Source organism: Indicator indicator, chromosome 15 (genome assembly GCF_027791375.1).
Source record: "Indicator indicator isolate 239-I01 chromosome 15, UM_Iind_1.1, whole genome shotgun sequence".
NCBI classification, from domain to species: Eukaryota; Metazoa; Chordata; class Aves; order Piciformes; family Indicatoridae; genus Indicator; species Indicator indicator.
The window spans coordinates 20,199,847-20,221,868 of record NC_072024.1 but is presented as its reverse complement, the minus strand read 5'-3'; the positions used below and the strand labels follow the sequence as shown (position 1 = coordinate 20,221,868).

Genomic DNA, 22,022 nt, shown 5'->3' with positions numbered 1-22,022 from the left:
GTACAGCTGATTAAAATTTATATATTTCAATGAAAAATATGTTGTGTGAAAAATATAAAATATATATATACATACACACACTCTTAGCTTATTTTAAAAACAAAATAATAGAAGGAGATTTAACACATCTTTGAAAAGTTGCACTTGCTCTGTTTCTTGGTACACTGAGCCTAAGTAGGAATTGCTCTCATTTTCCAGGAACCAAATTTTTAAGGAAGATTTAATGAAACTAGGCTTTGAGAAGTTCTATTTCTAAACATAACTTTCCTTTGCATGCAACTTCATCCAGTCCACTGTTGAAGGTCAGCTAAAAAAAATTTTGGTTTGTTTTTAAAAAACGGGATTGGAATGAAGACATTTTTCTTCTGTAGCTTGCACAAAGTATGTTCTGTGCTGATGCGAAAGAAAATGTAGACTGTTCTGGGTACTGGTAAAGAATGTGAACAAGCAGTTACTTTTGATTTTACATGTAAAGAATACGTGTTGAAATGAAAGTTGAGAAAATATGTGTGCATATATGTATTTTTTCTTTTTTACACTTCCATTAACAGAAAAGGTCCTGAAAGCGTGGGTGACACTGTAACCACTACATCAAGTGGCTGTGTAGAAGTTGTTACTTTGGAGGAGAGCTGCATTTCAAGGTAGTAACAGGTTCTGTAGGTAGGGCAGATGGAATTAGTAAGGGAGAAGATACAGAGTGTAAACAAAGGAAAAAGAAGGATTTTCTGTTACCATGTTTCAGGTTTGGCATGCGTAAATACATGAGCAGTGGCTAGTAGTATGTCCCTACAGGCAGCGTTCTCAGGCAGTTAAAAGCATTAACATGCTTTGCCAAGAGGATTGGGTTGCCTTCCATCCGTATCTCGTCCATGCTTGTGCGGATGTAGCGGGTGTTGTTGGATTTGCAGAAGGTGTCATCCGTGATCGTAGTGATGTTGTTGTGCTGCAGAACAAAACAAATCTCTGTAAATACACTCAGACATATACACACCCCTGTATATACAACCCCCCTAGAAATGTTGAAACGTTTCGTAACATCAGTTTTATTCCTTTTGCCCTTGCTCTTGTGGGGATTGATTTGTGTGTACCATAGATATGTGTAAATCGAGGCTCTTCAGACCAATCAATGAGGTCATTAGCAGTTTGATGTGATGATTGATGTTTGCTATGTATTGTAGGTCAAAAGATTATTACTGCTTTTGACCTCTTTCTATAGTTGATACAGAGAAAGTAATAAGAAATCAGAGAATCATAGAATGGTTTGGGTTGGAAGCGACCTTAAAGATCATCTAGTTCCAACCCCTCTGCCATGGGCAGGGACACCTTCCACTAGACCAGGTTGCTCAAGGCCTTATCCAACCTGACCTTTGTGATCTTGGAGTAAAGAGCCAGGAAATCCTTATGTGGTAATTAGTTAACCAACCTTTGAACCCCAAATGGTTGTGGCCATATGGATTAGAAGTAAATTGTTTTACTTGGAGGAGCATTAGACTATTGCAGTGTAAACTGTCTTACAAGACAGCAGGTTTGGTTTGGAGTATGCAACTTGTGAAACTCTTCAGAACAGACTGTAAGGAACTACTGCAAAAGTACCTGCAGGTGAAGAATACGCAGGCTGTCTGGTAAGTTAAGGGGAACAGATTCCAGTTGGTTGTGTCCTAAGTAGAGGTAGGCCAAATTTGTCAGCTTCTATGAGAAGGAAAGAGAGAGGATTAATGCTGGTGTTACTTACTTGAGGTTAAGTAACTTGTACCTGTTACAAGGCATCATCATTTTTTTTCCTGACTGCATAAAAAGTGTCCCAAGTGATCTAACACAAAACATTCTTTTGCTGTGAATGTTTAATTCTGTTTAACAACAAACTCATGGAAACAGACCTTCCTTGTTTTGAAAATTTCAATGTCAGTTTATTATTTATGAAACTTGAGACTCCTTTAGAGCTAAACCCTTGTTTATTAGTATTTATGTGGTCTTGAGAACTGTAGTTGAACCATCAATTTTGAACTGACTTTTTCCTTGCATGTCAAGAGAGAAAGAAGTAGGTATGATCTTTCACGGAAACATTGGGCTTTAGTATGAAAGAGATGAGAGAGTGACTGCATGAAGAACTGCTATTCCAAAGTGCCTTAAAAATAACAAAAGCTGGAAAGCTGCTTTGTCACAGTTGTTCTTTAGATTACAAAAATACAGAAAGAGCCATTTATCAGTATACTGCAGAGTCTCGTTACTAATTTCGTTTGCTTTGGTTACTTAAATTATTGTCTTTTACTTACCTTGAAGGCATTTGCTTTGATTCCTCTGCTCTTGATTCTATTTTGATTTGCATTAAATGTTGTTAGTTTGGGAGGTAGAACAGGAAGTTTCATAAGTCGATTTTCAGCAAGAGAAAGTTCTTCCAATAACAGAAGCTTTGAAAAGGCTCCATCTTCTATTTCTTCTATCCTATTTCCACTAAAATCAATTCTTCTCAAGGTGGCTTTACACAAAAGAAATGAAAATTTGAATATTGAATTTATGATATGGCAAGTAAACCGTGTATGGTTGTATATGTTAAATATTACACTGTTGGCTGCACCATCCTGACTGTGGTCTGCAAATGTAAATACTATTAAAATATGAAGTTGGATTTCCAGGTGGTCTTAAATTTTAAAAACAGAATAATGATAAGGAAAGTATTTAATATTCTGGGTTTGGCTGTTGGTTTGCTGTGTGGTGTTTTTTGTTTTGTTTTTTTTTTCCAGAGAGACAATAATGATTTTAGATACATTATCATGTTGTAGAGTGAGACAGCACTGGATGGGATGCAGAGTTAAATTTTATGTACTGATCTGCACTTTCCCTGCATGTATGAGAATGTTAAGATGGATACATGAGCCAAAATGAGTTTCCATATTGTCTTCATAGTTGTTCTTTTAATATAAGCATTGAATTAAGTAATACACATAATTAGGTATAGGGAAGTACCAAATATATCTTTATTTTGGTAATTTTGGCATACTATCAAGGGCCAACAGCTTCAAATATACTATTAAATAAACAGAAATGAAAATATCAATGTTACTTACTAATGTCAGCAAAATCTGAGACTGCTATCCTTTTAATTTTGTTGAACCTTGCATAGAGATAGGCTGTTTCCTTTGGCAGTGGGGGGACAGCTTCAATGTCTATTTCCTCACAGTACACTGATCCACTTAGACACACACACAACAGACAAGTAGGTAAATCTGAAAGCAAATTATTTTGAGTAGATGGTTCAAAGGTGTTCAAGTAACTTAAGCTTGAATATTTACAACAGAATTTCCCCAGCTATCTTTTAAGATTTCCCATTCTTAGATTAAAAATAATAATAAATTCTGTTAACATCAAGATCTGAACAGTTTTAGTGTTCTGAATTTAGAGTTCTCTATTTTTATTGTTGTGCCTAATTTCCCTATGTATATTCTTTGTTCTTATCTAAGCATGTCTTGAAATGCTATTAATTGATTTAATTCAGTTTTGTTGCTTAATTGGCTGAGTCTGAGGATGACAACCACAGCTCTGTGGCCATGTTACATGTCACAGAATCAATAAGGTTGAAAAAGACCTCAAGGATCATTGAGTCCAACCTGTCACCCTAAACCTCATGACTATCTAAACCATGGCACCAAGTGCCACGTCCAATCCCCTCTTGAACACCTCCAGGGATGGTGACTCCACCACCTCCCTGGGCAGCCCATTCCAATGGCCAACCACTCTCTCTGTGAAGAACTTTCTCCTCACCTCCAGCCTAAACCTCCCCTGGCGCAGCTTGAGACTGTGTCCTCTTGTTCTGGTGCTGGTTGCCTGGGAGAAGAGACCAACCCCCTCCTGGCTACAACCTCCCTTCAGGTAGTTGTGGACAGCAATGAGGTCACCCCTGAGCCTCCTCTTCTCCAGGCTAAACAGTCCCATCTCCCTCAGCCTCTCCTCATAGGGCTTGTGCTCAAGGCCTCTCCCCAGCCTCGTTGCCCTTCTCTGGACATGCTCCAGCAATTCAACATCTTTCCTAAACTGAGGGGCCCAGAACTGGACACAGGACTCAAGGTGTGGCCTAACCAGTGCTGTGTACAGGGGTACAATGACCTCCCTGCTCCTGCTGGCCACACTATTCCTGATGCAGGCCAGGATGCCATTGGCTCTCTTGGCCACCTGGGCACACTGCTGGCTCATGTTCAGCTGCTGTCAACCAGCACCCCCAGGTCCCTCTCTGCCTGGCTGCTCTCCAGCCACTCTGACCCCAGCCTGTAGCTCTGCATGGGGTTGTTGTGGCCAAAGTGCAGCACCTGGCACTTGGATTTGTTGAATGCCATCCTGTTGGACTCTGCCCATCTGTCCAGCCTGTCAAGGTCCCTCTGCAGAGCCCTTCTACCTTCTAACAGATCAACACCTGCTCCCAGCTTGGTGTCATCTGCAAATTTACTGATGATGGACTCAATCCCCTCATCCAGATCATCAATAAAGATACTGAACAGGATGGGGGCCAGCACTGATCCCTGTGGGACACCTCTAGTGATTGGCCTCCAGCCTGATGTGGCACAATTCACCACCACTCCTTGGGCATGGCCCTCCAGCCAGTTCCTAACCCAGCACAGAGTGCTCCTGTCCAAGCCATGTCATCTTTAGAACCATTCATTTGAAAAGAGAAATCCGTGCAGGAGGAACATCTGGCAGTGCCCACGTTGCATTGGAGGATTCTTGGCAGGGCCATGTACTCTCTGTGTTACTCCTAGCTGCTTTTTTGTCCAATCCTTTACATACAGACTCCAGCAATGATGATTCTATAAGTACTTTAGGCAGTCTGTTCCATTTTTTTACTGAGGGGTTTCTTATAGCTGCTATTTTAAGTAGTGTGAGAAACTCTGTCTTTTTTTAATGTAGTTTAAGCCCCTTGTGGCACGTCCTATTCCTCACAGACATTAGGAGAGCATTAGTATTTTCTGCTTTGCATTAATCCTGTATGACAGCAATAGGAGAAAACATGTAGTGAATATGGCTTTCAATCCAGTTTTCTCACTGTTGGGATCAGATTTACTGTGTTTTCTATATCGTGAGATTTTTGCTTAGCTTCCCAGCTGCTCTGTCTGTAGTAGGGCACACTGTCATGCTGCTAGGTAGTTTGTTTTCCCCACATGATAAAAGAGGATCTGCTGAAACCAATATTGTGGAAGTAGCCAGTCAATACTGGGAAGCTAACCCAGTATATATAATAATTCTTGTTTTCTTGCAGAAGTGCTGCACAGAATGGTACTGAGATTTTGAATTTAGCTTTCTGACTATAACCACCTGTTAGGCTTTAGTTCTGCCCCACTTGCCTCTTGATTTAGTGTCTTGTTTGTCATATACTGGAGCACAGGAAATGGAAAATGATTGTGAAACGATGTTGTGGCTATTTAAAAGGCAGTAGTGTTTATGCTTGTCTGGGTCTAGGAGCTCCGGGGTTCTAATGGATTTGTTCCACTTTTGATGGGAGCCTGTTGCCAGATGCTATTTGGCAATAACTAACCTTGAGTAAAACTGTGGTAGAGATTGACACTCCGGTGGTCTTGCCTAATCATCTGTTATCTGTGATCTGAGCTTCCAAAAATACACCCAAAATGTGTGTTGTCTTTTCAATGCTCTGTTCAGCAGACAAAAAAAATTTGTTCTTCTCAAGTTTAGAAATTGCCATGGCTTGTTACGAGAAATCTGGACAATATACCTGAGAGCCTGTTGGAAGCATAGGTTGATGAAGAATGTTCCTGATGTGCTTCAACCACTGAGCTCCCTGATCATCAGATGCAAACTGTGAGCATAGCCAGTTTTTTGAAGACATCTGCTTAAGTAATTTAAGCACATTATATTCAATCCCTAATTGGTTAAACTATGGAACTTATTGCTCGGTGTAATTTGTTTTTCTGGGTTATCTTGCCTCATTTAACTTGGATAATCTTGCCTTATTTAACTTGGATATATCTCTACAGCAAACATGACTGAGTAAGTCTGTAAAAATTCATGTGAACTGGAGTTTGTATATTGGGAGTTTACTTGAGGATCCTTTAAATATTTTCAGCCTGCTCCATCAGAAGTTAGAAGACTTTCCATAGGAGATATGACAGATATTCATAAATGAAAAGATTAATTCTGTATCTGTTTTCATCCTCAGTATATTACATATTTATATGGGAATATGTTCTTTTGGATAGCTTAAATGTTACAGCATTCATATAAATTCACTTACTTGTGTCCTTTGTTGGTGGCACATTGCGTTCTCCATCATCCCCTTGCAGTCTTAGAGAAGTGTCAAGAGAAACATTTGTTCCATCCTTTGTATGAGAGCAAGTGTTAGTTGTAAAAACAAACAGCAAGCAAGAAACCACGGAGTATAACAAGCATTGAAATAGCACATCTTTTAGAAATGAGCTTCCTATGACATACTTCCTGATGATGTTTCATTTGCAAGCTGCCATCAGTCATCCAGCATGTAAGAGTATATGCTATCCCTTTTGTACATGAGCTGTTCACTTTGGAAGGCAAGAAGGGAAGGTGGTGCTGCTAAGTGTCCATTAGAAGTTCTTTAGGATGGAACAGTAGACATAAATAGAGAGAAAATGTACACCATGTGATGGGGATGGAAATGTAAGTGATAAGTGTCTGCAAAAAGCTGGAGTTCTGAAGAGAGAAGAAAATGCAAAATTTGGTAGGATTCTTGGAATGTAAGTTGGTTTGGGGGTGGTGGTGGTTGTTTTGTTTTGCCAAACTAATCTCAGTAAAGTAGCTTTGCATTTAAAGTTACTCTGAACTCCCCGCTGAGAGAGACATTGTATCTTCTCAAGTGCAGAACATCTTAGTTTATAAACTTTTTCCTTTCAGGTACTGGGTGAAATTTAGCATTCATTTCTCGTGGCTGCACTTAAGTCTGTTTTAAGACTTGGGCTGCTGACTGAAAGGGCCTTTTGTGATGCAGGAAACGGTAGTTTCAGGTTTCCGCTGAATACTGTAGGAATTTTAGAGAATTCTATACTATTTCTAGCATTATGGTATACAGTGGATTATACTATGATTTGTATATGTAATATTTAAGGGAGTTTTAGATTGACTCTGGCAGTTGTTCTTGGCTAGCATCTTTCATAGTCTCTTTTTTGGTGAGGAATATTTGCAGGACAGAATGCTTTATGGTCTGCATGGCTATTGAAAATACACGGAGAAAAATACATTATTGGGTGTGGAAGATGTTTGTCTTTAAGTGTGCTTAAGGATCAGGCCCTGGCATGAGTATAGTCCCCTCTTGAAGAGAGCTTCTTATACACTGGGAGTGCTCACAAGTCAACTGTGTCTCCCCCAGCCCCACTTCAGGCTTGTAGAACATAGAAGTTCATTTAGAACAGCAATGTGACAGTAACACTGCGTCAGGTTATTTTTTTTATATTAACTTTGTTTTATGTAGTTTTTGGTTGCTTGCGTATGCTTTAGTGTGGGAATTTCTGTGTTCTGCAAAATAAAACCCTCAAGCCTGACATAAAGCCTGAGAAACAAATATCTTGGCCAGCCACTGTCGTTTTGACCCCTTTTTAGCCTATGAATCATCCATCCCTTGGCTCTTCCCTGCATCTGTCTGTGCTGGCTATGCCTCATTTTGCCTCTTGGTTGGGATAGACTGGTTTACTCTAGAAAGAATTTTATACCCAAGTTGGAATGCTGTCAGCAGCAGTTGTAGCATGAAACTTTTGTGTAGTCTAAGAGCTTTCTTGGGTGTAGAGAAGCAGGGAAGGGGGTGGAATGGTGAGCTGAACAGTTAGACTCAAACAGGCAGCAAATCTTACAGAAGGTTTCTGAGGAAATATTTAGCTCCAATAGGCACATTGATGAGGCATGTGAAGACATTGTCCTTGATCGTGGTATCTATGTCAGTAGACACTTCTGTGTACATGGACTTAAAGCAGAACAGCTATGCTCCTGTTGTGGTAATCTGGTTCATAAGGGACATTTTTAATAGGCTTGTTTGTAAGACACATTTGCTGACATAGCATATCTGTACCAGGTCTAGATTTCTAGCACAGGATCCTGCTTGAGGTGTGATCTATGAAAAAATACTCACAAGTCCTTTGCAGAATACAACATGCAACTGATTGGTGCAAGTGGAAAATGTCAACAGCAAATAAACCACAGTACTGTTAAATCTGGAAAATAAACAACAGATGTCCTGTCCTCTCCCTCCAAAAGCCCCAGCAATCTGAACGGCAAATCCCAAACCCCCAAATCCCAGTAGTATAAATAACCAATATATTGGAAGTATTTCCTGGTCAGCTATAAACGTTCCCAGCCATGGAATATCAGTGCAGAAGATTGTTTGGATTATAACCACAGAAAGTTCATTATTTACAGATGTAAGGAGTGCACTGAAACAGTAGGGGCCCACTTACTTAAATTCCACCTGCCACTTGCACTTTACTCCACAGACATGGATTGCCCTTATATATTACATCTAAATCCTCTAAGCACCTCAAAACTTCTGTAAATTTATGGAGTCATCTGTGTAACACACAAAGCTCTATAAAGCTGGTAGTTAATATGCAATGGAATTAATTACTCCAGATGTGAGACAGCGTCTAACTAGATGGTGGTTTTGTTGTGGAAATTAAGATTTCATGTCTTTAAACTTCTGGTATTTTATTCAAGACTGGGGTGGCTATCGTTTCAAATAACAGTCATTGGAATACGTTTTGCTTGGCTGACCTTTTCCTTAGTGGTGAGGTTCACTTCATTTTGTTGATCGCTAACACAAATAGATTTCTTCTGGTACTTTCACTAAAAACCTTTCTCCTAACTGTGTGTTCAAGTGCAGTTCCAGCACAGCACCCTGTGTGTGCAAACACGTAGAAAGGAGTTAAATTTGTCATGCAAGATAGATTTCTGACTGGGCATGTTTGAGGAGGTTGTTGGTATCTATTTCAGTTGCAGTTAACACACAAAATATTCTGGGAGCTAGGTTTTGTGCAACAAATGAATAGAGGATGGTATGTGCATCCCATGGTTTAAACTGGGAACACTGGAACTTGTCTAGATGCATTTGTTGCGCATAAGGAACTAATTTATTATTTTGCAAGGAAAACAAGATGTCATTGGAGAACTGACCTGATGGAAATAATGACTGGCTGCATTCCTAGAATTATCCTGAGCAGAACTGTTGGCTTTCAGGAGACCTCTAGTTTATGGCACTGCCAGTATGGGCTTCAATTAGTCCATGGCATGTCTCTTGGCACTGTTTTCTTGTGGATATAGTCCTTATTGTTGTCGTTACTGAACAGTAGTATGCTCTTAGTAGAATGGTGTTAGTTGTGAATGATGCTATGCCTAACTAGTCAGTTAGCTCTTTCAGTGTTCTTTTAACAATTTACTCAGTTGCCACCTTTTAGTTACTTAAATGGTCTCTTCTTCATGTTTTACTTCATCAGTGTGGCAGATGTCAGATTTAAAACTGCTTCAGACTTTTTTAAAAATATAACTGTAGCTGCTGGTTTTAGTCTAGTAATTGAGCTGTAACTTAAGTAGAAGTAGGAAAATAGAAAAAAAAATCACTTTTGTGTTAACTTTTTAGTATGTGCTGCATTTTTTTTTTAATTATGTCCTGCTCATTTTTTTTCATGTTTATCAGACTAATTTAATGTAACAAGTGCAGTTAATATTACTGAAAACTTCCTTGAACTTATTAATATTTAGTTGTGACTGTGGTGTTGCCATATGTGGTATTTTCCTTGGCAATTAGTCTCGGGACAATCACTGTTGGCTTTTGTTACTGATCACTGTTTATAGTTCATCCTCTTGATGTGTATATCATTTAAGTCCTGTCAGAGGCACTCTGAACAGAGGTGTGAGGTTTTTAACTGTCCCTGCCAGCAGAGTACAAAACTTCATTTCGCCCTTCTCTTGCTACGCCTTCTGCTTGAGTGTTTAGCTGCCATGTGTGGAGTACACGGTGGAAGAAGTTCAGAACTGACCATTTGGGGGTGCTGGTGAGTTCCATGAGGTGCAACTTCTGTTGCTACCATGAAGATTCACAGTGTTAATAACGTTAGGTGACTACTGCAGGGCTGGATGTTCCATAGTATTTCAGGACTGCTAAACTGTTGATCTGCAAAAACCCCAAATAACCTACCCCTGAAAAATCAAGGCAAAAGACTTGTTAGTTTGGTAAGTCAAAAGAGAAACTGTGGTTTATGCTGGCAGGATATAGAAAAAAGCACTGATTTAAATATCCCTTTTATAGAGGAAAAAAAAATCCTAAATAAAAAACCCACGTTGTTTTTAAACAAACTTGCTGTGTTAATACAACTTTGCTCAAACTGTTGAGCTTGTATATTAGTATAGCTCATTCTTGAAGCATTTACAACTGTAGGCACATAACTATAGCAGAGTTAAAAGTTATGGTTTAGTCTGATTTGTGAAAGTCTGTCTTTTGTAGGTTTCTCAAACTGTAGCAAGGGGAATAGTTTTGTGGGTTTAGTAGTGAGTGGCTTTTCCTATGTCTGAAACAATGGGATGTTTTGCTATTATTATAACAGTTATCCATAAACCTTCCATACATGCATGCAGCACCTTATTCATATAATGCTTAGCAGTTAAAATATTAAACTGATAATATAAATACCTTTCTTATATCCTTGGATTGCATTTCATAATCTTGTTGGCTTCCCATGGTAACATCTGTATCATACTCATAGAACTGGAGTGATTCTTGCTGTATAGGTGGTGCTGAATTTACCAAAGGTACAAACACAAACAGAAAAACAGCAGTCTGCAAAGTCTTCATTCTTGCACGAAGCAGTGTCTGTGACTTTCACTGAGCTGGTGAAGATCTGCTCGTGCGTTGACTGTGGAGAATACTTTCTTTGTGACTGGAAATGAAAATGCAGTCCGTCAAAACAATATTTAAAGCCTAGAGGACTAGCTGGCAGGGGTTTCTAACGCATAAGGAGCATGGAACAACTTTTAACTCTTCATATCCTTTAATTAGGCTCTAGCATTCTAAAATCTATTCTTAAATTTCTTAAAGAAAATGAGCAGTAATGAACATTTTCCAGCTAACAAAGAAAACATCTGAACTGCATTTGCTTATTTCCCAGTATGTTACTTTGTTAATAGCAGGAGGGTTTTGTAAAGCATTTTATGAAGTCTTTGACATATGTGTAGCTGAGCTAATTAAGAAGACAGAGGTCCTAATATATTTTTCTAGGATGTCAAAATAATGATTTTCAAACCTAAATGTTCCATAGCAGTAACTTCTCATTGTCTTTACAATTAAAAGTAAATGAGAAAATAGCAATCCCTGAATGTTTTACAGGTTGCACACTTTTCAGGCAGGGGGAGGGCCTCTAAATATCATCTTTAAAACATTTTTAAATACATATGCAATCATTTAAAAAATAAATCTTTACACAGCATTTTTTTCCCTGTTTGCTCTAAGTATTTTACTTGAGCTGTGGCTTAATATTCTTTCAGGAAAAAAAAAGAGGACCACCTACCGTTTTAGCAGATTCCAAGTCCTTCTGTGATTGTCATAAACCCAGATATCCTGATCTATAGGTTAACCTATAGTGGATTGGTAAAAGAGTGAAGTTATGAATCACATCCACATTGTTGAAATGAATCCTCTTAAAGTTTGACAGTCTTAAAAGTGCTTTCCATGGGGTAAAAAATGCTTTGCCAGCATTCTTTCCTAGGGTAAGAGGTAATATCCTGGAGCAGAGGGGTTGTACTTTGAATAACGTTTGTGAAAGTTAAGCTTGTCTGGCTCATCCTACTTTGGATAGGAAAGCCTTCTGCGGTGTGGTGAGGTACTAATTGCTCAGGCTTTTTCTGTACATCACATACTCGTTGTGCAAGCTGGAGGTCTGTAACAATGCATGTGTTATCCATTTTGTTTAATGGTTTAGCTAAGAGACAAAGCAGCTGCTTTCTGAGTGAGCCAGAGGTAGAGCCAAAGCATTCCTATACCGTGTTAGTCACGTTTTATGAGTAATAAAAAGTTGTATATGTTTAGACAAGCTTCCCCTAGGTATGGGAACTTTTCAGTCTGAAGAGTTATGGAAACAAAAAATAATTAATAGGATCTTGTGTGTGAGAGAGATTCTCAGACAATTAGTTCATTGTTCATTGCTCAATGCTTCGTTGAATGACTTGTTAGACAATTTATTGAAAATTGGATTTCATGATAAATGCTTGTTTTGGTTAAAGTTCTCTTCCCTTCTATAGATAACTTATTAAACACTGTCCAGGTGTAGAAGTGTCATCTGCAGCAGTTTTCTGGATTTCTAATGCACTTCTTCCTCCCCCATCCTTTTCCTTAGTATGTGTTTTTGGCAGTCAGTACAAATGAGAGCCAGATGACCAACTTTCAAATTCACAAAGTAGCTTTTTGGGGTCTTTAAAAAGAATGTAGCAATAAAATCTCTTTGGAATATATTCCAATTTCTCTTTCATTTTCCTACTTGCCCTTTTTTCTGGATTGTACTGTCAGCTAGAGCAATGTTGAGGATAAACATTGTACCTATTGGGTTAAGTTTTAAGTGCTGCATGGTTTAAGAGCCAGATGTCTGTAGTAAATCTGCAAATTGGAGAGTAGCTACAGCCATTTGCTCTCAATTTTTTTTCCCAGTTTATAATCAGTTAGCACTTTCTGAACTCATTAAGACTTCATAAAAATGATTTTAGCTTAGCTCATAGGCAGATTAAACCATGTCATAGTTTAGACTTGGGCCTTGCTCAGTGGTGGTGGTTTTGATTTATGTATGTCAATTAAAAGTAAAGGGTAAAGGGAAGAGGCTCAATAATGGAAACTGGATTCTGAAGCATGCTGATTGCTATTGTGCTGGGACAGTACAAGCAACAGATGATCTGAAGTGTCTAGGTTTGTGGCAGTTTAGGCTGGGTGCCCCCTGCCACTGCTACATGAGATACACCTCTGGTGTCCTGGGTGCCCACCCAGAGGGGTGGACACAGGAAATGGCGTATTTCTACCCATAAATCCTGTGCCCTATAAGGCCATCTGCAGAGTCATTCTCTTCCTCTTTCTTCCCTCTGCTCCCATGGGAGATGTCCTCTCTTATCGGGTAATGCCGGGGGAGTATCCTCAAGGCCTCTTAGGCCTGTCTAGGCCTAATGCCAGGAGGAGAATGGAGGGGGGGCAGTCTCAGACCTGGCCAGCCTGAGACTTGCCTAGCAGTAGGAGGGGGGGGGGAAGGAAGAGCCCTGAGGGGTTGGGTAGACCCTCAGGTGGGAGGAAGGGAGGACTGGGAAGCTTTTGGGAATCCTGTGAGGGGATTCTGTATGCTTTAGGATGTTTTTTTCCACTATGCTTTGTAGTTTGTAGTTTTCTGTAGCTTCACCAATTCGTTTTTCCATTTTAACTTTTTCCACCACTCTCCAATCCGTTTGTGAGTGTCATTCTTTTGTCCCTTTCGGGGCAAGAGATGTTCTGGCTGGCCTCAAACCAGCACAAGGTTGTAAAGGTGTGTTCTGCTACAGTGCATAGAAACTTTGAGTCTGAAGTACTCTGTGTGATAGAAGGGGAGATTTGCTGACGGAGGGACAGAAGAGCTGCAGTGTCAAGACCATCTCACCATCCCTTGTGGTTTCATGCACGTTTCAGAAGTCATGACATCAGCTCTGCTTTGCAGCTGCCACCCTCTCACTAAACATCCAGGTTAAAATTTCATCTGGTCCTGCAGCATCCAATTTTTTCCAGTGCTTTAGTGTAATCAAAGGATAAATGTTCTGAGACAAGTATTAAGTACAGAAGCTGAAAGCATGTTATAACAAAGATATGTAATATTTTATATCCAGATGAAAATTTATTTGATAGGTACTGAAATCCAATGTACCCGAAGTATCTTGAGCATAGCTTTAGTTTTTCCTTATGTGATAATTTTTAAAATTGAGGGAAAATTACTGCATACGTGAGGCCTTGAACATTTAGGAAGTCTTCATGCAAGAAAACTTACTTGCTTTCATCTGCAAAAGAGGTTTTGTAGCATTAGATGACTTTAATAACAGCTTCTGCAGAAAACATTGTCAAAAGTCTGTGGTCATCAGGTTCAGAAGATTCTAGTCGTGCACTTACCACAAAAAACTTGTGTAATGTGTGTGCTTACTGCTGTTATCCAAGCACTTGCAAGAAACTCATGAATACTTGTAAATACATTTGCATTCATTGCTTTGGCATTATGCCATCAAGGTTTACCTTACAGTTCAGTTTTTCTGTTACTTTAAACTGTCAGTGCCAAATAAAGTAGCAGTCCTGTCCCCTGTTTCATCTGCTTGTCATCCTTTGTGCCAGAAAGAAGAAAAATTACCAGCTAAGAATTTTAGAGAGAAATTGGTTCTGTGTGATCATCTAACAGATGCTCATAGCAGCAGAAGGAAGGGGTGGGTACCAGTGGCTGCAAACAACAAAGGGGTAGTATTGCTTCTTTCAGCAACAGTACTGCTTTATTCCTGCTCAAAATGAGCTAAAATAACCACAATGTCCAGATCATCTGAAATGAAAAATGTGGTTCATGTTCATTGACAGCATGGAAGCTAAAGGAAGTGGTTGCCCTGGCAAGCAGAGTATGCTTTCTAGGCATTGGTACAGCTTCCATGTATGATGCTTAAGTGTCTGTTGCTTGGACTCCAGATACAATGATCTGTGTTCTTAAAAGGTGGTTTCTTTTCTGAACACCTAAACAAGCTCTGTTGTTAACTAACTGAACTCCAGTCTTTGAGGAGGGCCTTGATAACGTGTTTATGGTATGCTTTCTGGTCTTTCAGATGTGCTGCTTTTTTTTTTTTGTCTGTTGTGTCTCATTTTCACTGACTGATTTCCCCACAAAATACTTTCACCTGAAATGCTAGACATTTGAAATGACTTCTTTACTAGCTGTGTTGAAATAGAATCCTGGCTTAAATTTGACTGATAGTCACTTCCCTAGAAATTTGTAAGGGTGTGAAATGTAGCAGAAGGTGTAAATGAACTATAAAAATTCTTTACCTCTAGTAGACGGAGTCCAAGTCAATCTAACAAGGGAATCCTGCTCTCTGGTTTCTGCTTTCAAAAAACCTTTAGGGGAAAAGGGTTTCATGCAGAATAAGCGTCAAATTTGCTCCTCAGTGTTGCCTTGTGTTAGATTAGACAATGAAGAATAAAAAGAGGGGAAAAGAGAAGTTGGATGAGTATAGATGGTAGAGGTAGGAAAGGTATGGAGGAGCAAGACAAATTAGGGTAACTGTCCAGACTATGTTTTGCTGACTGAATCTTCTATATCATCTGGGGTAGAATCTGGTATTTAGTACTCTTTATAGGTCAAGAGCAGGTAAAGCAAAAATCAAGCTGAAAATATCCTAGAGGGATTATTTGATCTGGTTGATGTCCACCTCTGTCTATCTATCTTGTACTTGAAGTGGCCTCCTGTATTCTGCCCTACTCAGAGCTTTGGTATGACTAGTTAATTTCTGTTCTCACCGTTCCACTAGCACTTCAAAAGGCATATCAAAAAAGAAGCACAAGTTTTCCTTAAGAGCTAATCATACAGGTGCATACTGCAGAAGCTGCCACAAGCAGCTCTTGTCTTGTTTGTTGCCAGAGAAAATGAACCTATTTAAATGGAGGTCCGTTTTTTTTCCTGTGGGTTTCAGCAAAAAGCAGGTCTCCTAGGTGCTAGCATTTTAATGACGTGTTCACCCTGTCACTTTAGCACTTTAAATTTAATCCTTACTAGTTTAGTACAAAAATGATAGGAGAGAGCTTTTAGCATGGCTTTGAAATGCTCTAATATCCTTTATGATAGAGAGCTGACGGCTGCTCACTGATAATCCTCAATGTGAGGCACATGTCTTGCTCCTGGTTAACTTCTGCAAGGCCACTGAAGAACTGACTGGCTTGAAAAGAGACAGATAACCAGGGGGGATAGCCTTTCCTCTCTGCAAGGCTGGTTGGAAATTACTTCTGGGTGCCTGTAGGTGTTTTGTGGAAGCAGGAACTGGCACTGCCTATATAGAGACTTGTGAATGTGTGATGGCAGGAAAAAGAGGGAAGGAGAACAATAAAAAAAAAGTTTTAAAAAAGAGGCCCTTATCTTTGGGGCATGTGGATTAAGAGCAGAGTTTATGAGGCAGCGCCAGGGAGAGTTCTGCAAGGTTACTGTCAAGATAATCCTTATGAAATAAACCAAAACTGAGGGGAGTTAAAATTTTTCTAAATACTCAGGTTTGTTCTATATTTAGGCAAAGAAAGTGTACTATTGTAGCTGCTTAAAGCCCTTGGCTTTCATTGTGTCCTAGTCTCTAAAGGACAGTACTGACAAGTTGTGTTCCTGGGTTTTATTGGTTTTGAGGAAAGAAATACAGATTATTGCTTAACTTACTTATGCCTGATGAACACTGGGAGAGAATCACTTACACAAAGTGTTCAAAAGTTAGTGTTTTCTCTTGGGGGAGGAATGGCTGTGACAATGAGATGGGGACGAATGAGGAAAGCTCTTAAGGATTTCTAGGCATTTATAGACCTAGACATGATGCTGGATTTTCTGTTGTACATGAGTGTTCTGTGTGGAGGTGACAAGTTCAACATTCCTGAGCGTATCTTTTGCAGGAACTGTGATTAAAGACTTTTACGGTGTTGACCAGATGCTCTGCATTGGAATAATTATAGTATGAAAGGGTTTACAGAGTAAAAGGTAGTTACTGAACTAGCCTGGTATACTAAATTATCTTCAAGCAGTGAAACATAGATTGACTGTTAAAGAGAATGAAGAAATGAAATGGTGTTTAAACTGAACCCCATCTTTTTACTGTCTTCTTTTTTAACCTGAAATAAATAACAGAAGTATTCTTGTGTTCTCTACATCATTTCATTTTTCTAAAATGCAGGCCTTTTCTGCTTGCCTGTCGTTTTGGTCTCCCTGATTATACTGCTGCAAGTATGTGTGATAAGAAACTTTTCTGTAAGTCCTGTGTCTTCCTGTGCTTTTTGTGGAGATCCTGGTACAGGAGTGTAAAAATAGCTTTAAGGCAGTTCAATGTTTGTGCTTATGCTGGGGCTGGATCCATTCTGGGAACAAAAAGCCAGAGTATCCAAAAGGGAGGATGCAGTCTCTTGGATTGTTCTTGAACAATGCACTGATACTGGGCTGAAGGTGATACAGTAGAAGACTTGTTGGGTAGTATTAAGCACAGTATATTCCAGTTCAGCATCTTTGATGGGTGGAGGAGGGTTGGAAGGCAGTATTAAATATAAAAGAAATGGTCATATTGTCTAGAGGGAAAACGTAGAACATTCCTAAAGATTCAGAATGATCAAAAAGTACTGGAGATTAAATAGTTGTGTAAACACCTCCGGTGTGTTTATGAAAAGCTGCAATGGTTTCCAAGGCTCAGTGAATTAGATTGAGTTTAGGTCACTATTAGGGCTACCAGCTGCAAAATAAACACAGCTGAAAAATGACCCAATGGTTCTCTGAAGTTGTCTGAACATCCTTCCATATGTTTTGAATTCATTACCAGCATTTTTTAAAGATGAAAACATTACCTTTATTCCTTGCATTTCTGGAAAAGAAATAGACTCCTTTTATCAATTACAGTGTTATAAATGAGTAAAGCACGTCTGAAAAGTCATACACAACAGTAAAGAGAAATCAAATTGTGATTAACAAATGCACCTGGTGACTAAAATACTACTTCTGTCTGCTGTTCTTGATGTTATTCATATAATTTGCTTTATTCTCTGTGTTTACAGCTAATCTTCATATTGATCTCTTTTCCCAAGGAAAGCTTGTTGTTTTTCTTCTCTGTAGATGGTGAATTTATGCAATGATTAATGGGACTCTGGTATTATTTTCCTTTTAAACTAGTTAGGTTGTTAGAAATGTAGATTTTGGACAAAATAATTTAAAATATTGTATGATAAAGGCTTCTCTTTGTGCAGTTGCATAACATCCAATGAAGTATATGCAATTTGCTTTATAGCTGAAAAATTCATGCTCTTGTAGAATATATATGTTCTTATTTGGTGTCTTTTGGATAGGAAATTCCTATGGTTATTGCTTGCAATGATGAAATTGGGAAACAAAGAAGGAAATTGAATCATATTGCAACTGGAATGTTAATATGTTAAAAAGTTAGAAAACTCGAAACGTGAACCATCTGTTTTCTGTATAAAGGAGTTTCTCTCCTAATCCATGTAACTTTTACTATTGGAATAGTGAAGTAAGTATCTCAGGAAGTAAGTCTTGTCAGTATTAAATACCATCAACAACAGAAAATGGAAAAAGGCAAAATACCTCCCCACTGTTTGGAGGCTAAGGAAAATATGTAGACAGTTGTATTAATCTGCTGTTAGTTCTCTTCCTTTGTTTTGATTTTTACAATAACCTCTTGTGGTAGAGGTTTTATGAAAAACCATGTCAGTTCAGCTTTAATTTTGTGCATTAGAGTCATAACTGAGTGTTGTCCAGAAATGTGAGGCTTTTCCTCCATAGGTTCGCACAGATATCAAAATGTTCTGTGATGTGCTCATACTAATAATGCTAATTATTCTGCATTCTGCATAATGCTGATAGTATTTAGCTTAGAGTTCAAGAATGTTCCACCCTTGTTTACACAGATAAGACTTGGAGAACATGCTTTTTTTCATAATAGTTTGTTCAAAGCTGAAGGCAGAACTGAGATTCCAGTTCTCTCAGTTGCTGTGTTTCTGCTTATATTTCTGATAGAGAAAGAAATTTTTTTGATAACCCCAGTTTACTGCACCTTGATTCGTATCACAGCACTCTCTTAAGTACAAGGACTTCTTTTTGGGTGTGCCAAACCAGAATATGTGTATCCAGGGGTGCACTTGATGTGCTGCAGCTGCTCATGGGTTTTAATACTGGCTAGGGCTAGCCTGAGGTAAAGCTCCTCTCCCTCAGAAAGCAGAGGCTGGGTCTCATGGCCTCATCACAAGTATTTTGCTCTACGGATTCACCCTAGTGCTTCACCTGAACTGCTAATGCAGACACGGTGTTGTAAACTAGACCAGGTTTTGCTTCTGTTTGCTGACTACTGTAAATAAATGAATGAAGCTGGTTTATGTTTGGTTCTTAGCTTGTATATCCATTTCTGGCTTAAAAATACTATATAATATTCTGATAGATACTATATAATACTCTGATAAAAAATACCAGAGTAAACATGAAGCAAATGTGTTGATACTCAAATCTATGTGGTTATGTAGTGGTATAATTTGGTTTATACACAGCTCCACATGACTAGGCTGCTCTGTGTGCCTGAATCAGTATGGGTGTGTGTCTGCCACAGAACCCTGACACATGGAACATTGTAGACGTGCTGTTTCCAAATTCAATGAGCTAGAATATCCTTTGGTTTATAACCATAGTCAATAGACCTTATGAAAATGTTTGTATTCAAATATATCAAAGCAATAAGCACATTCTAATAGTGAAGAGTAAGACCAGCACGTTGCCACATTAAGGATAGTGAGAGCATAGAACCTGGTGTGGAATTCAAAATCAAGTTCAGTGTACAATATACTGTCTCCAACAGGCCATAAACAGGTGGGAAGACTGAGAACAAGCATGTGTGATTCTTGTTTCAGCCTGTCTCTGAGTATCTTCCATTCCTTAGCTATTCTCAGCTCAGCACTTTTCTACCTACTGTGCTTTGTCTGGTTGACAGCATATGATGCATCTTTTCCAAGAAATACAATTACTTATGCAGTCTTCCCTTGGAGCCACATATAAAACTGCTGCTGCATTCACTGTGTTGTCAGGCATGCAGTTCAATGAGCTGATTATTCCAAACTTGTGTTTGTCTAGTTTGTCCTGGTATGTTCTAGCTTTTATCTAATAGCTCCTTGCTGATCTACTGGAGCAGTTGATCCCTGGACCAAAGCTGTGCTGTCTGTGCAACTCAAGATTTTGTGGGTAACTCCCATATCTCCCCTTAGCCGTCTGTTTTTTGAACTGGTGATTTCTAGCCTGCTTAGTGCTGTCTAAATAGAAGCCATGCCTCACATTTGACATCACCACCTTTCTCTAATACTTTTCTAATGATGCCATATGTGGAGATGATAGCTCCCTGAAAAGCTGGGAAAACAAAAGCATGTTTAATGTTTGGGACAGCCACAGATTTATAGTGGCATCATGAGGCCTTCTGTTTTCTTTAACTCTCTAGTTACTCTGTTTGTTTGAGTTTCCTTTTTAATGCTACTGGTCATTAAGCCAGTGTTTCCTCTGAACTGCCTTTTGTTACATCTAAGTCTCGCTCCCGGGTGGTGGTGGTTGGGTTGTGCTTCAGTAGTTTTTATCTGAAGCTAGTATCATCTTTTCCATGGCTGTCACTTTCCATCTAACAATGTGTTGAATTTCATTGGCTGCTATATCATATTGAGGTCCTTTGCAGTCACTCTTCACTGACACTTACCAGTCTTTGTTGTCATCTTGCTTCTTAGCCTATTTATCTAACTTTTGCAAGTACATTAAGTTGTGTAAATTGTGTGGGAAGATTCCTCCACAGCAGAAACTGACAGTTTATTCTTATACTGTTTCTTATACTTTATTTGATTTTGTCAATGCTCTCACCTTTGTGGCAGCTTAATTTCCTTAAAAATATTTCAGAAATTTTTGTAAGTTATTTGGACCAGCATCTTCATTTTTCATATCCTTCATGATTCCTTCAGAGAACTCCAAAAAGATTTGCAAGGCAAAAATACCATGACTTTTACAGAAGCCATGCCAAGTCTTTGCAGAGAAAATTGTTTGTCTAAGTATCCGTTAATTCTGTGCTTTATTGGAACTTTTCTATTACACACTTCAGGTTTAGCAAGTCTTTAGTGCCTGAGCTTCACTTGAAGCTTTTGTCAAGGATGGGATGGGATTTGCCACAGATGAGATACAATGATAACTCAATGAAAAGTGAGTTGTGATGGTTCTGCTTGTAATACAGTTCCTGTGTCCCATCTGGAAGAATTTAATGAGATAACCCCCAAATCTTCAGTAATTATCAGTTTGACTTATATTTAATCTTCGAGAAATGTATATAACTAGTTGCTATGAAGACCATGTATTGAATTCTGCTTCAAAGCTAAGCTTTGCTTCATAGATGCTTTTAAACCCTAGAAAGTTTGTGATAAGATATAATACTTGTAGTGTGTTTAAATAATGTTCTTTTCTAAAGCTGAGCAAGCCTTTCAAAAAAGCCTTTATTTAGACTGGCATTTTGTACACTATTCACTTAGTCTGAAATGAAAAGTTACAAAGATTCCCTAAGGTTAATATGGCACATGTTTATATTAATAAAACTATAAAGTTACATATTTGTATTTAAATTTGTCTATGATGTACATGAGTTTTTGATAAGAGTATTAGCTAGCTAATTGGTACCAGTTATACAAAGGGATAGTCTAAATTAATAATTAAAAAGGCCAAAATGCTACTATGTTACCTGTTCTACTTGATGAACAATTCTGATAAAAAGATTACATTTTTAGTTGTCTTCTAAAGTAATATGGACTAAAGCATAAGTGAAATGTACATACTAGTGTTTCAGTTGTATTAATGCACATCTTTTCCCCTATGTACTAATACCTTTGGCCAAAGGTCATCTATTGCCTATATTACTAATGAGCTAAAATCTCCTTTGAAAGAGCTGTGCTAGCTGAGGTACAAGCTGAGAAATAAATATTGTAATACCCCTTCACAGGACACTGCAAAGCTAACACAAGGAAGCTTTGAAATCCAAAGTTTGTGACTTTCCTGTCTAATCATAAATTGCAAGAAGAAACATCTGTGTTTCTGGAAGATGTGGTGGAACCTTGTGAAAGTACTTTTGCTCTAGTGCATCTTATTTTTTTTACTGCTCTCAGTTGTAAGGTGTAGAGCTAGGTGGTCTCAGCCTTTTCTGCTTGTCCCTATTGAGAATAGCATTGCTTTGTATGACAGTCGTTTGGCAAGGTGGGTCACTTCAGAATACAAAAGCTTTTTCAGGTCTATGTTCTT

General features: G+C 38.7%; 2 protein-coding genes across 2 annotated transcripts in view; one reads left to right on the top strand and one right to left on the bottom strand.

Annotated features, from left to right (window-relative positions):
- The window catches only part of CENPP (centromere protein P), a 138,464-nt gene that overhangs the window by 17,793 nt on the left and 98,649 nt on the right, over nucleotides 1–22,022 (top strand). The gene's annotated exons all lie outside the window — the stretch shown is intronic.
- OGN (osteoglycin) lies at nucleotides 773–10,804 on the bottom strand. Its single transcript, XM_054387405.1, has 6 exons — nucleotides 10,643–10,804; nucleotides 6,236–6,320; nucleotides 3,066–3,224; nucleotides 2,274–2,476; nucleotides 1,594–1,689; nucleotides 773–943 (listed from the first exon to the last, which is right to left on the bottom strand). Exons 1-6 carry the CDS (start codon nucleotides 10,802–10,804, stop codon nucleotides 773–775), a joined length of 876 nt encoding a protein of 291 aa, XP_054243380.1.

What these genes read in the sequence shown, in the direction of transcription:
- OGN (XM_054387405.1), bottom strand. Translation starts at nt 10,804, where the DNA reads ATGAAGACTTTGCAGACTGCTGTTTTTCTGTTTGTGTTTGTACCTTTG. An exon ending in GCCACCAACAAAGGACACAA is followed by an intron (nt 3,225 to 6,235) that starts GTAAGTGAATTT and finishes ATTTGCTTTCAG; the next exon opens with ATTTACCTACTTGTCTGTTG. An exon ending in CTCAGATTTTGCTGACATTA is followed by an intron (nt 2,477 to 3,065) that starts GTAAGTAACATT and finishes TTTTGTGTAAAG; the next exon opens with CCACCTTGAGAAGAATTGAT.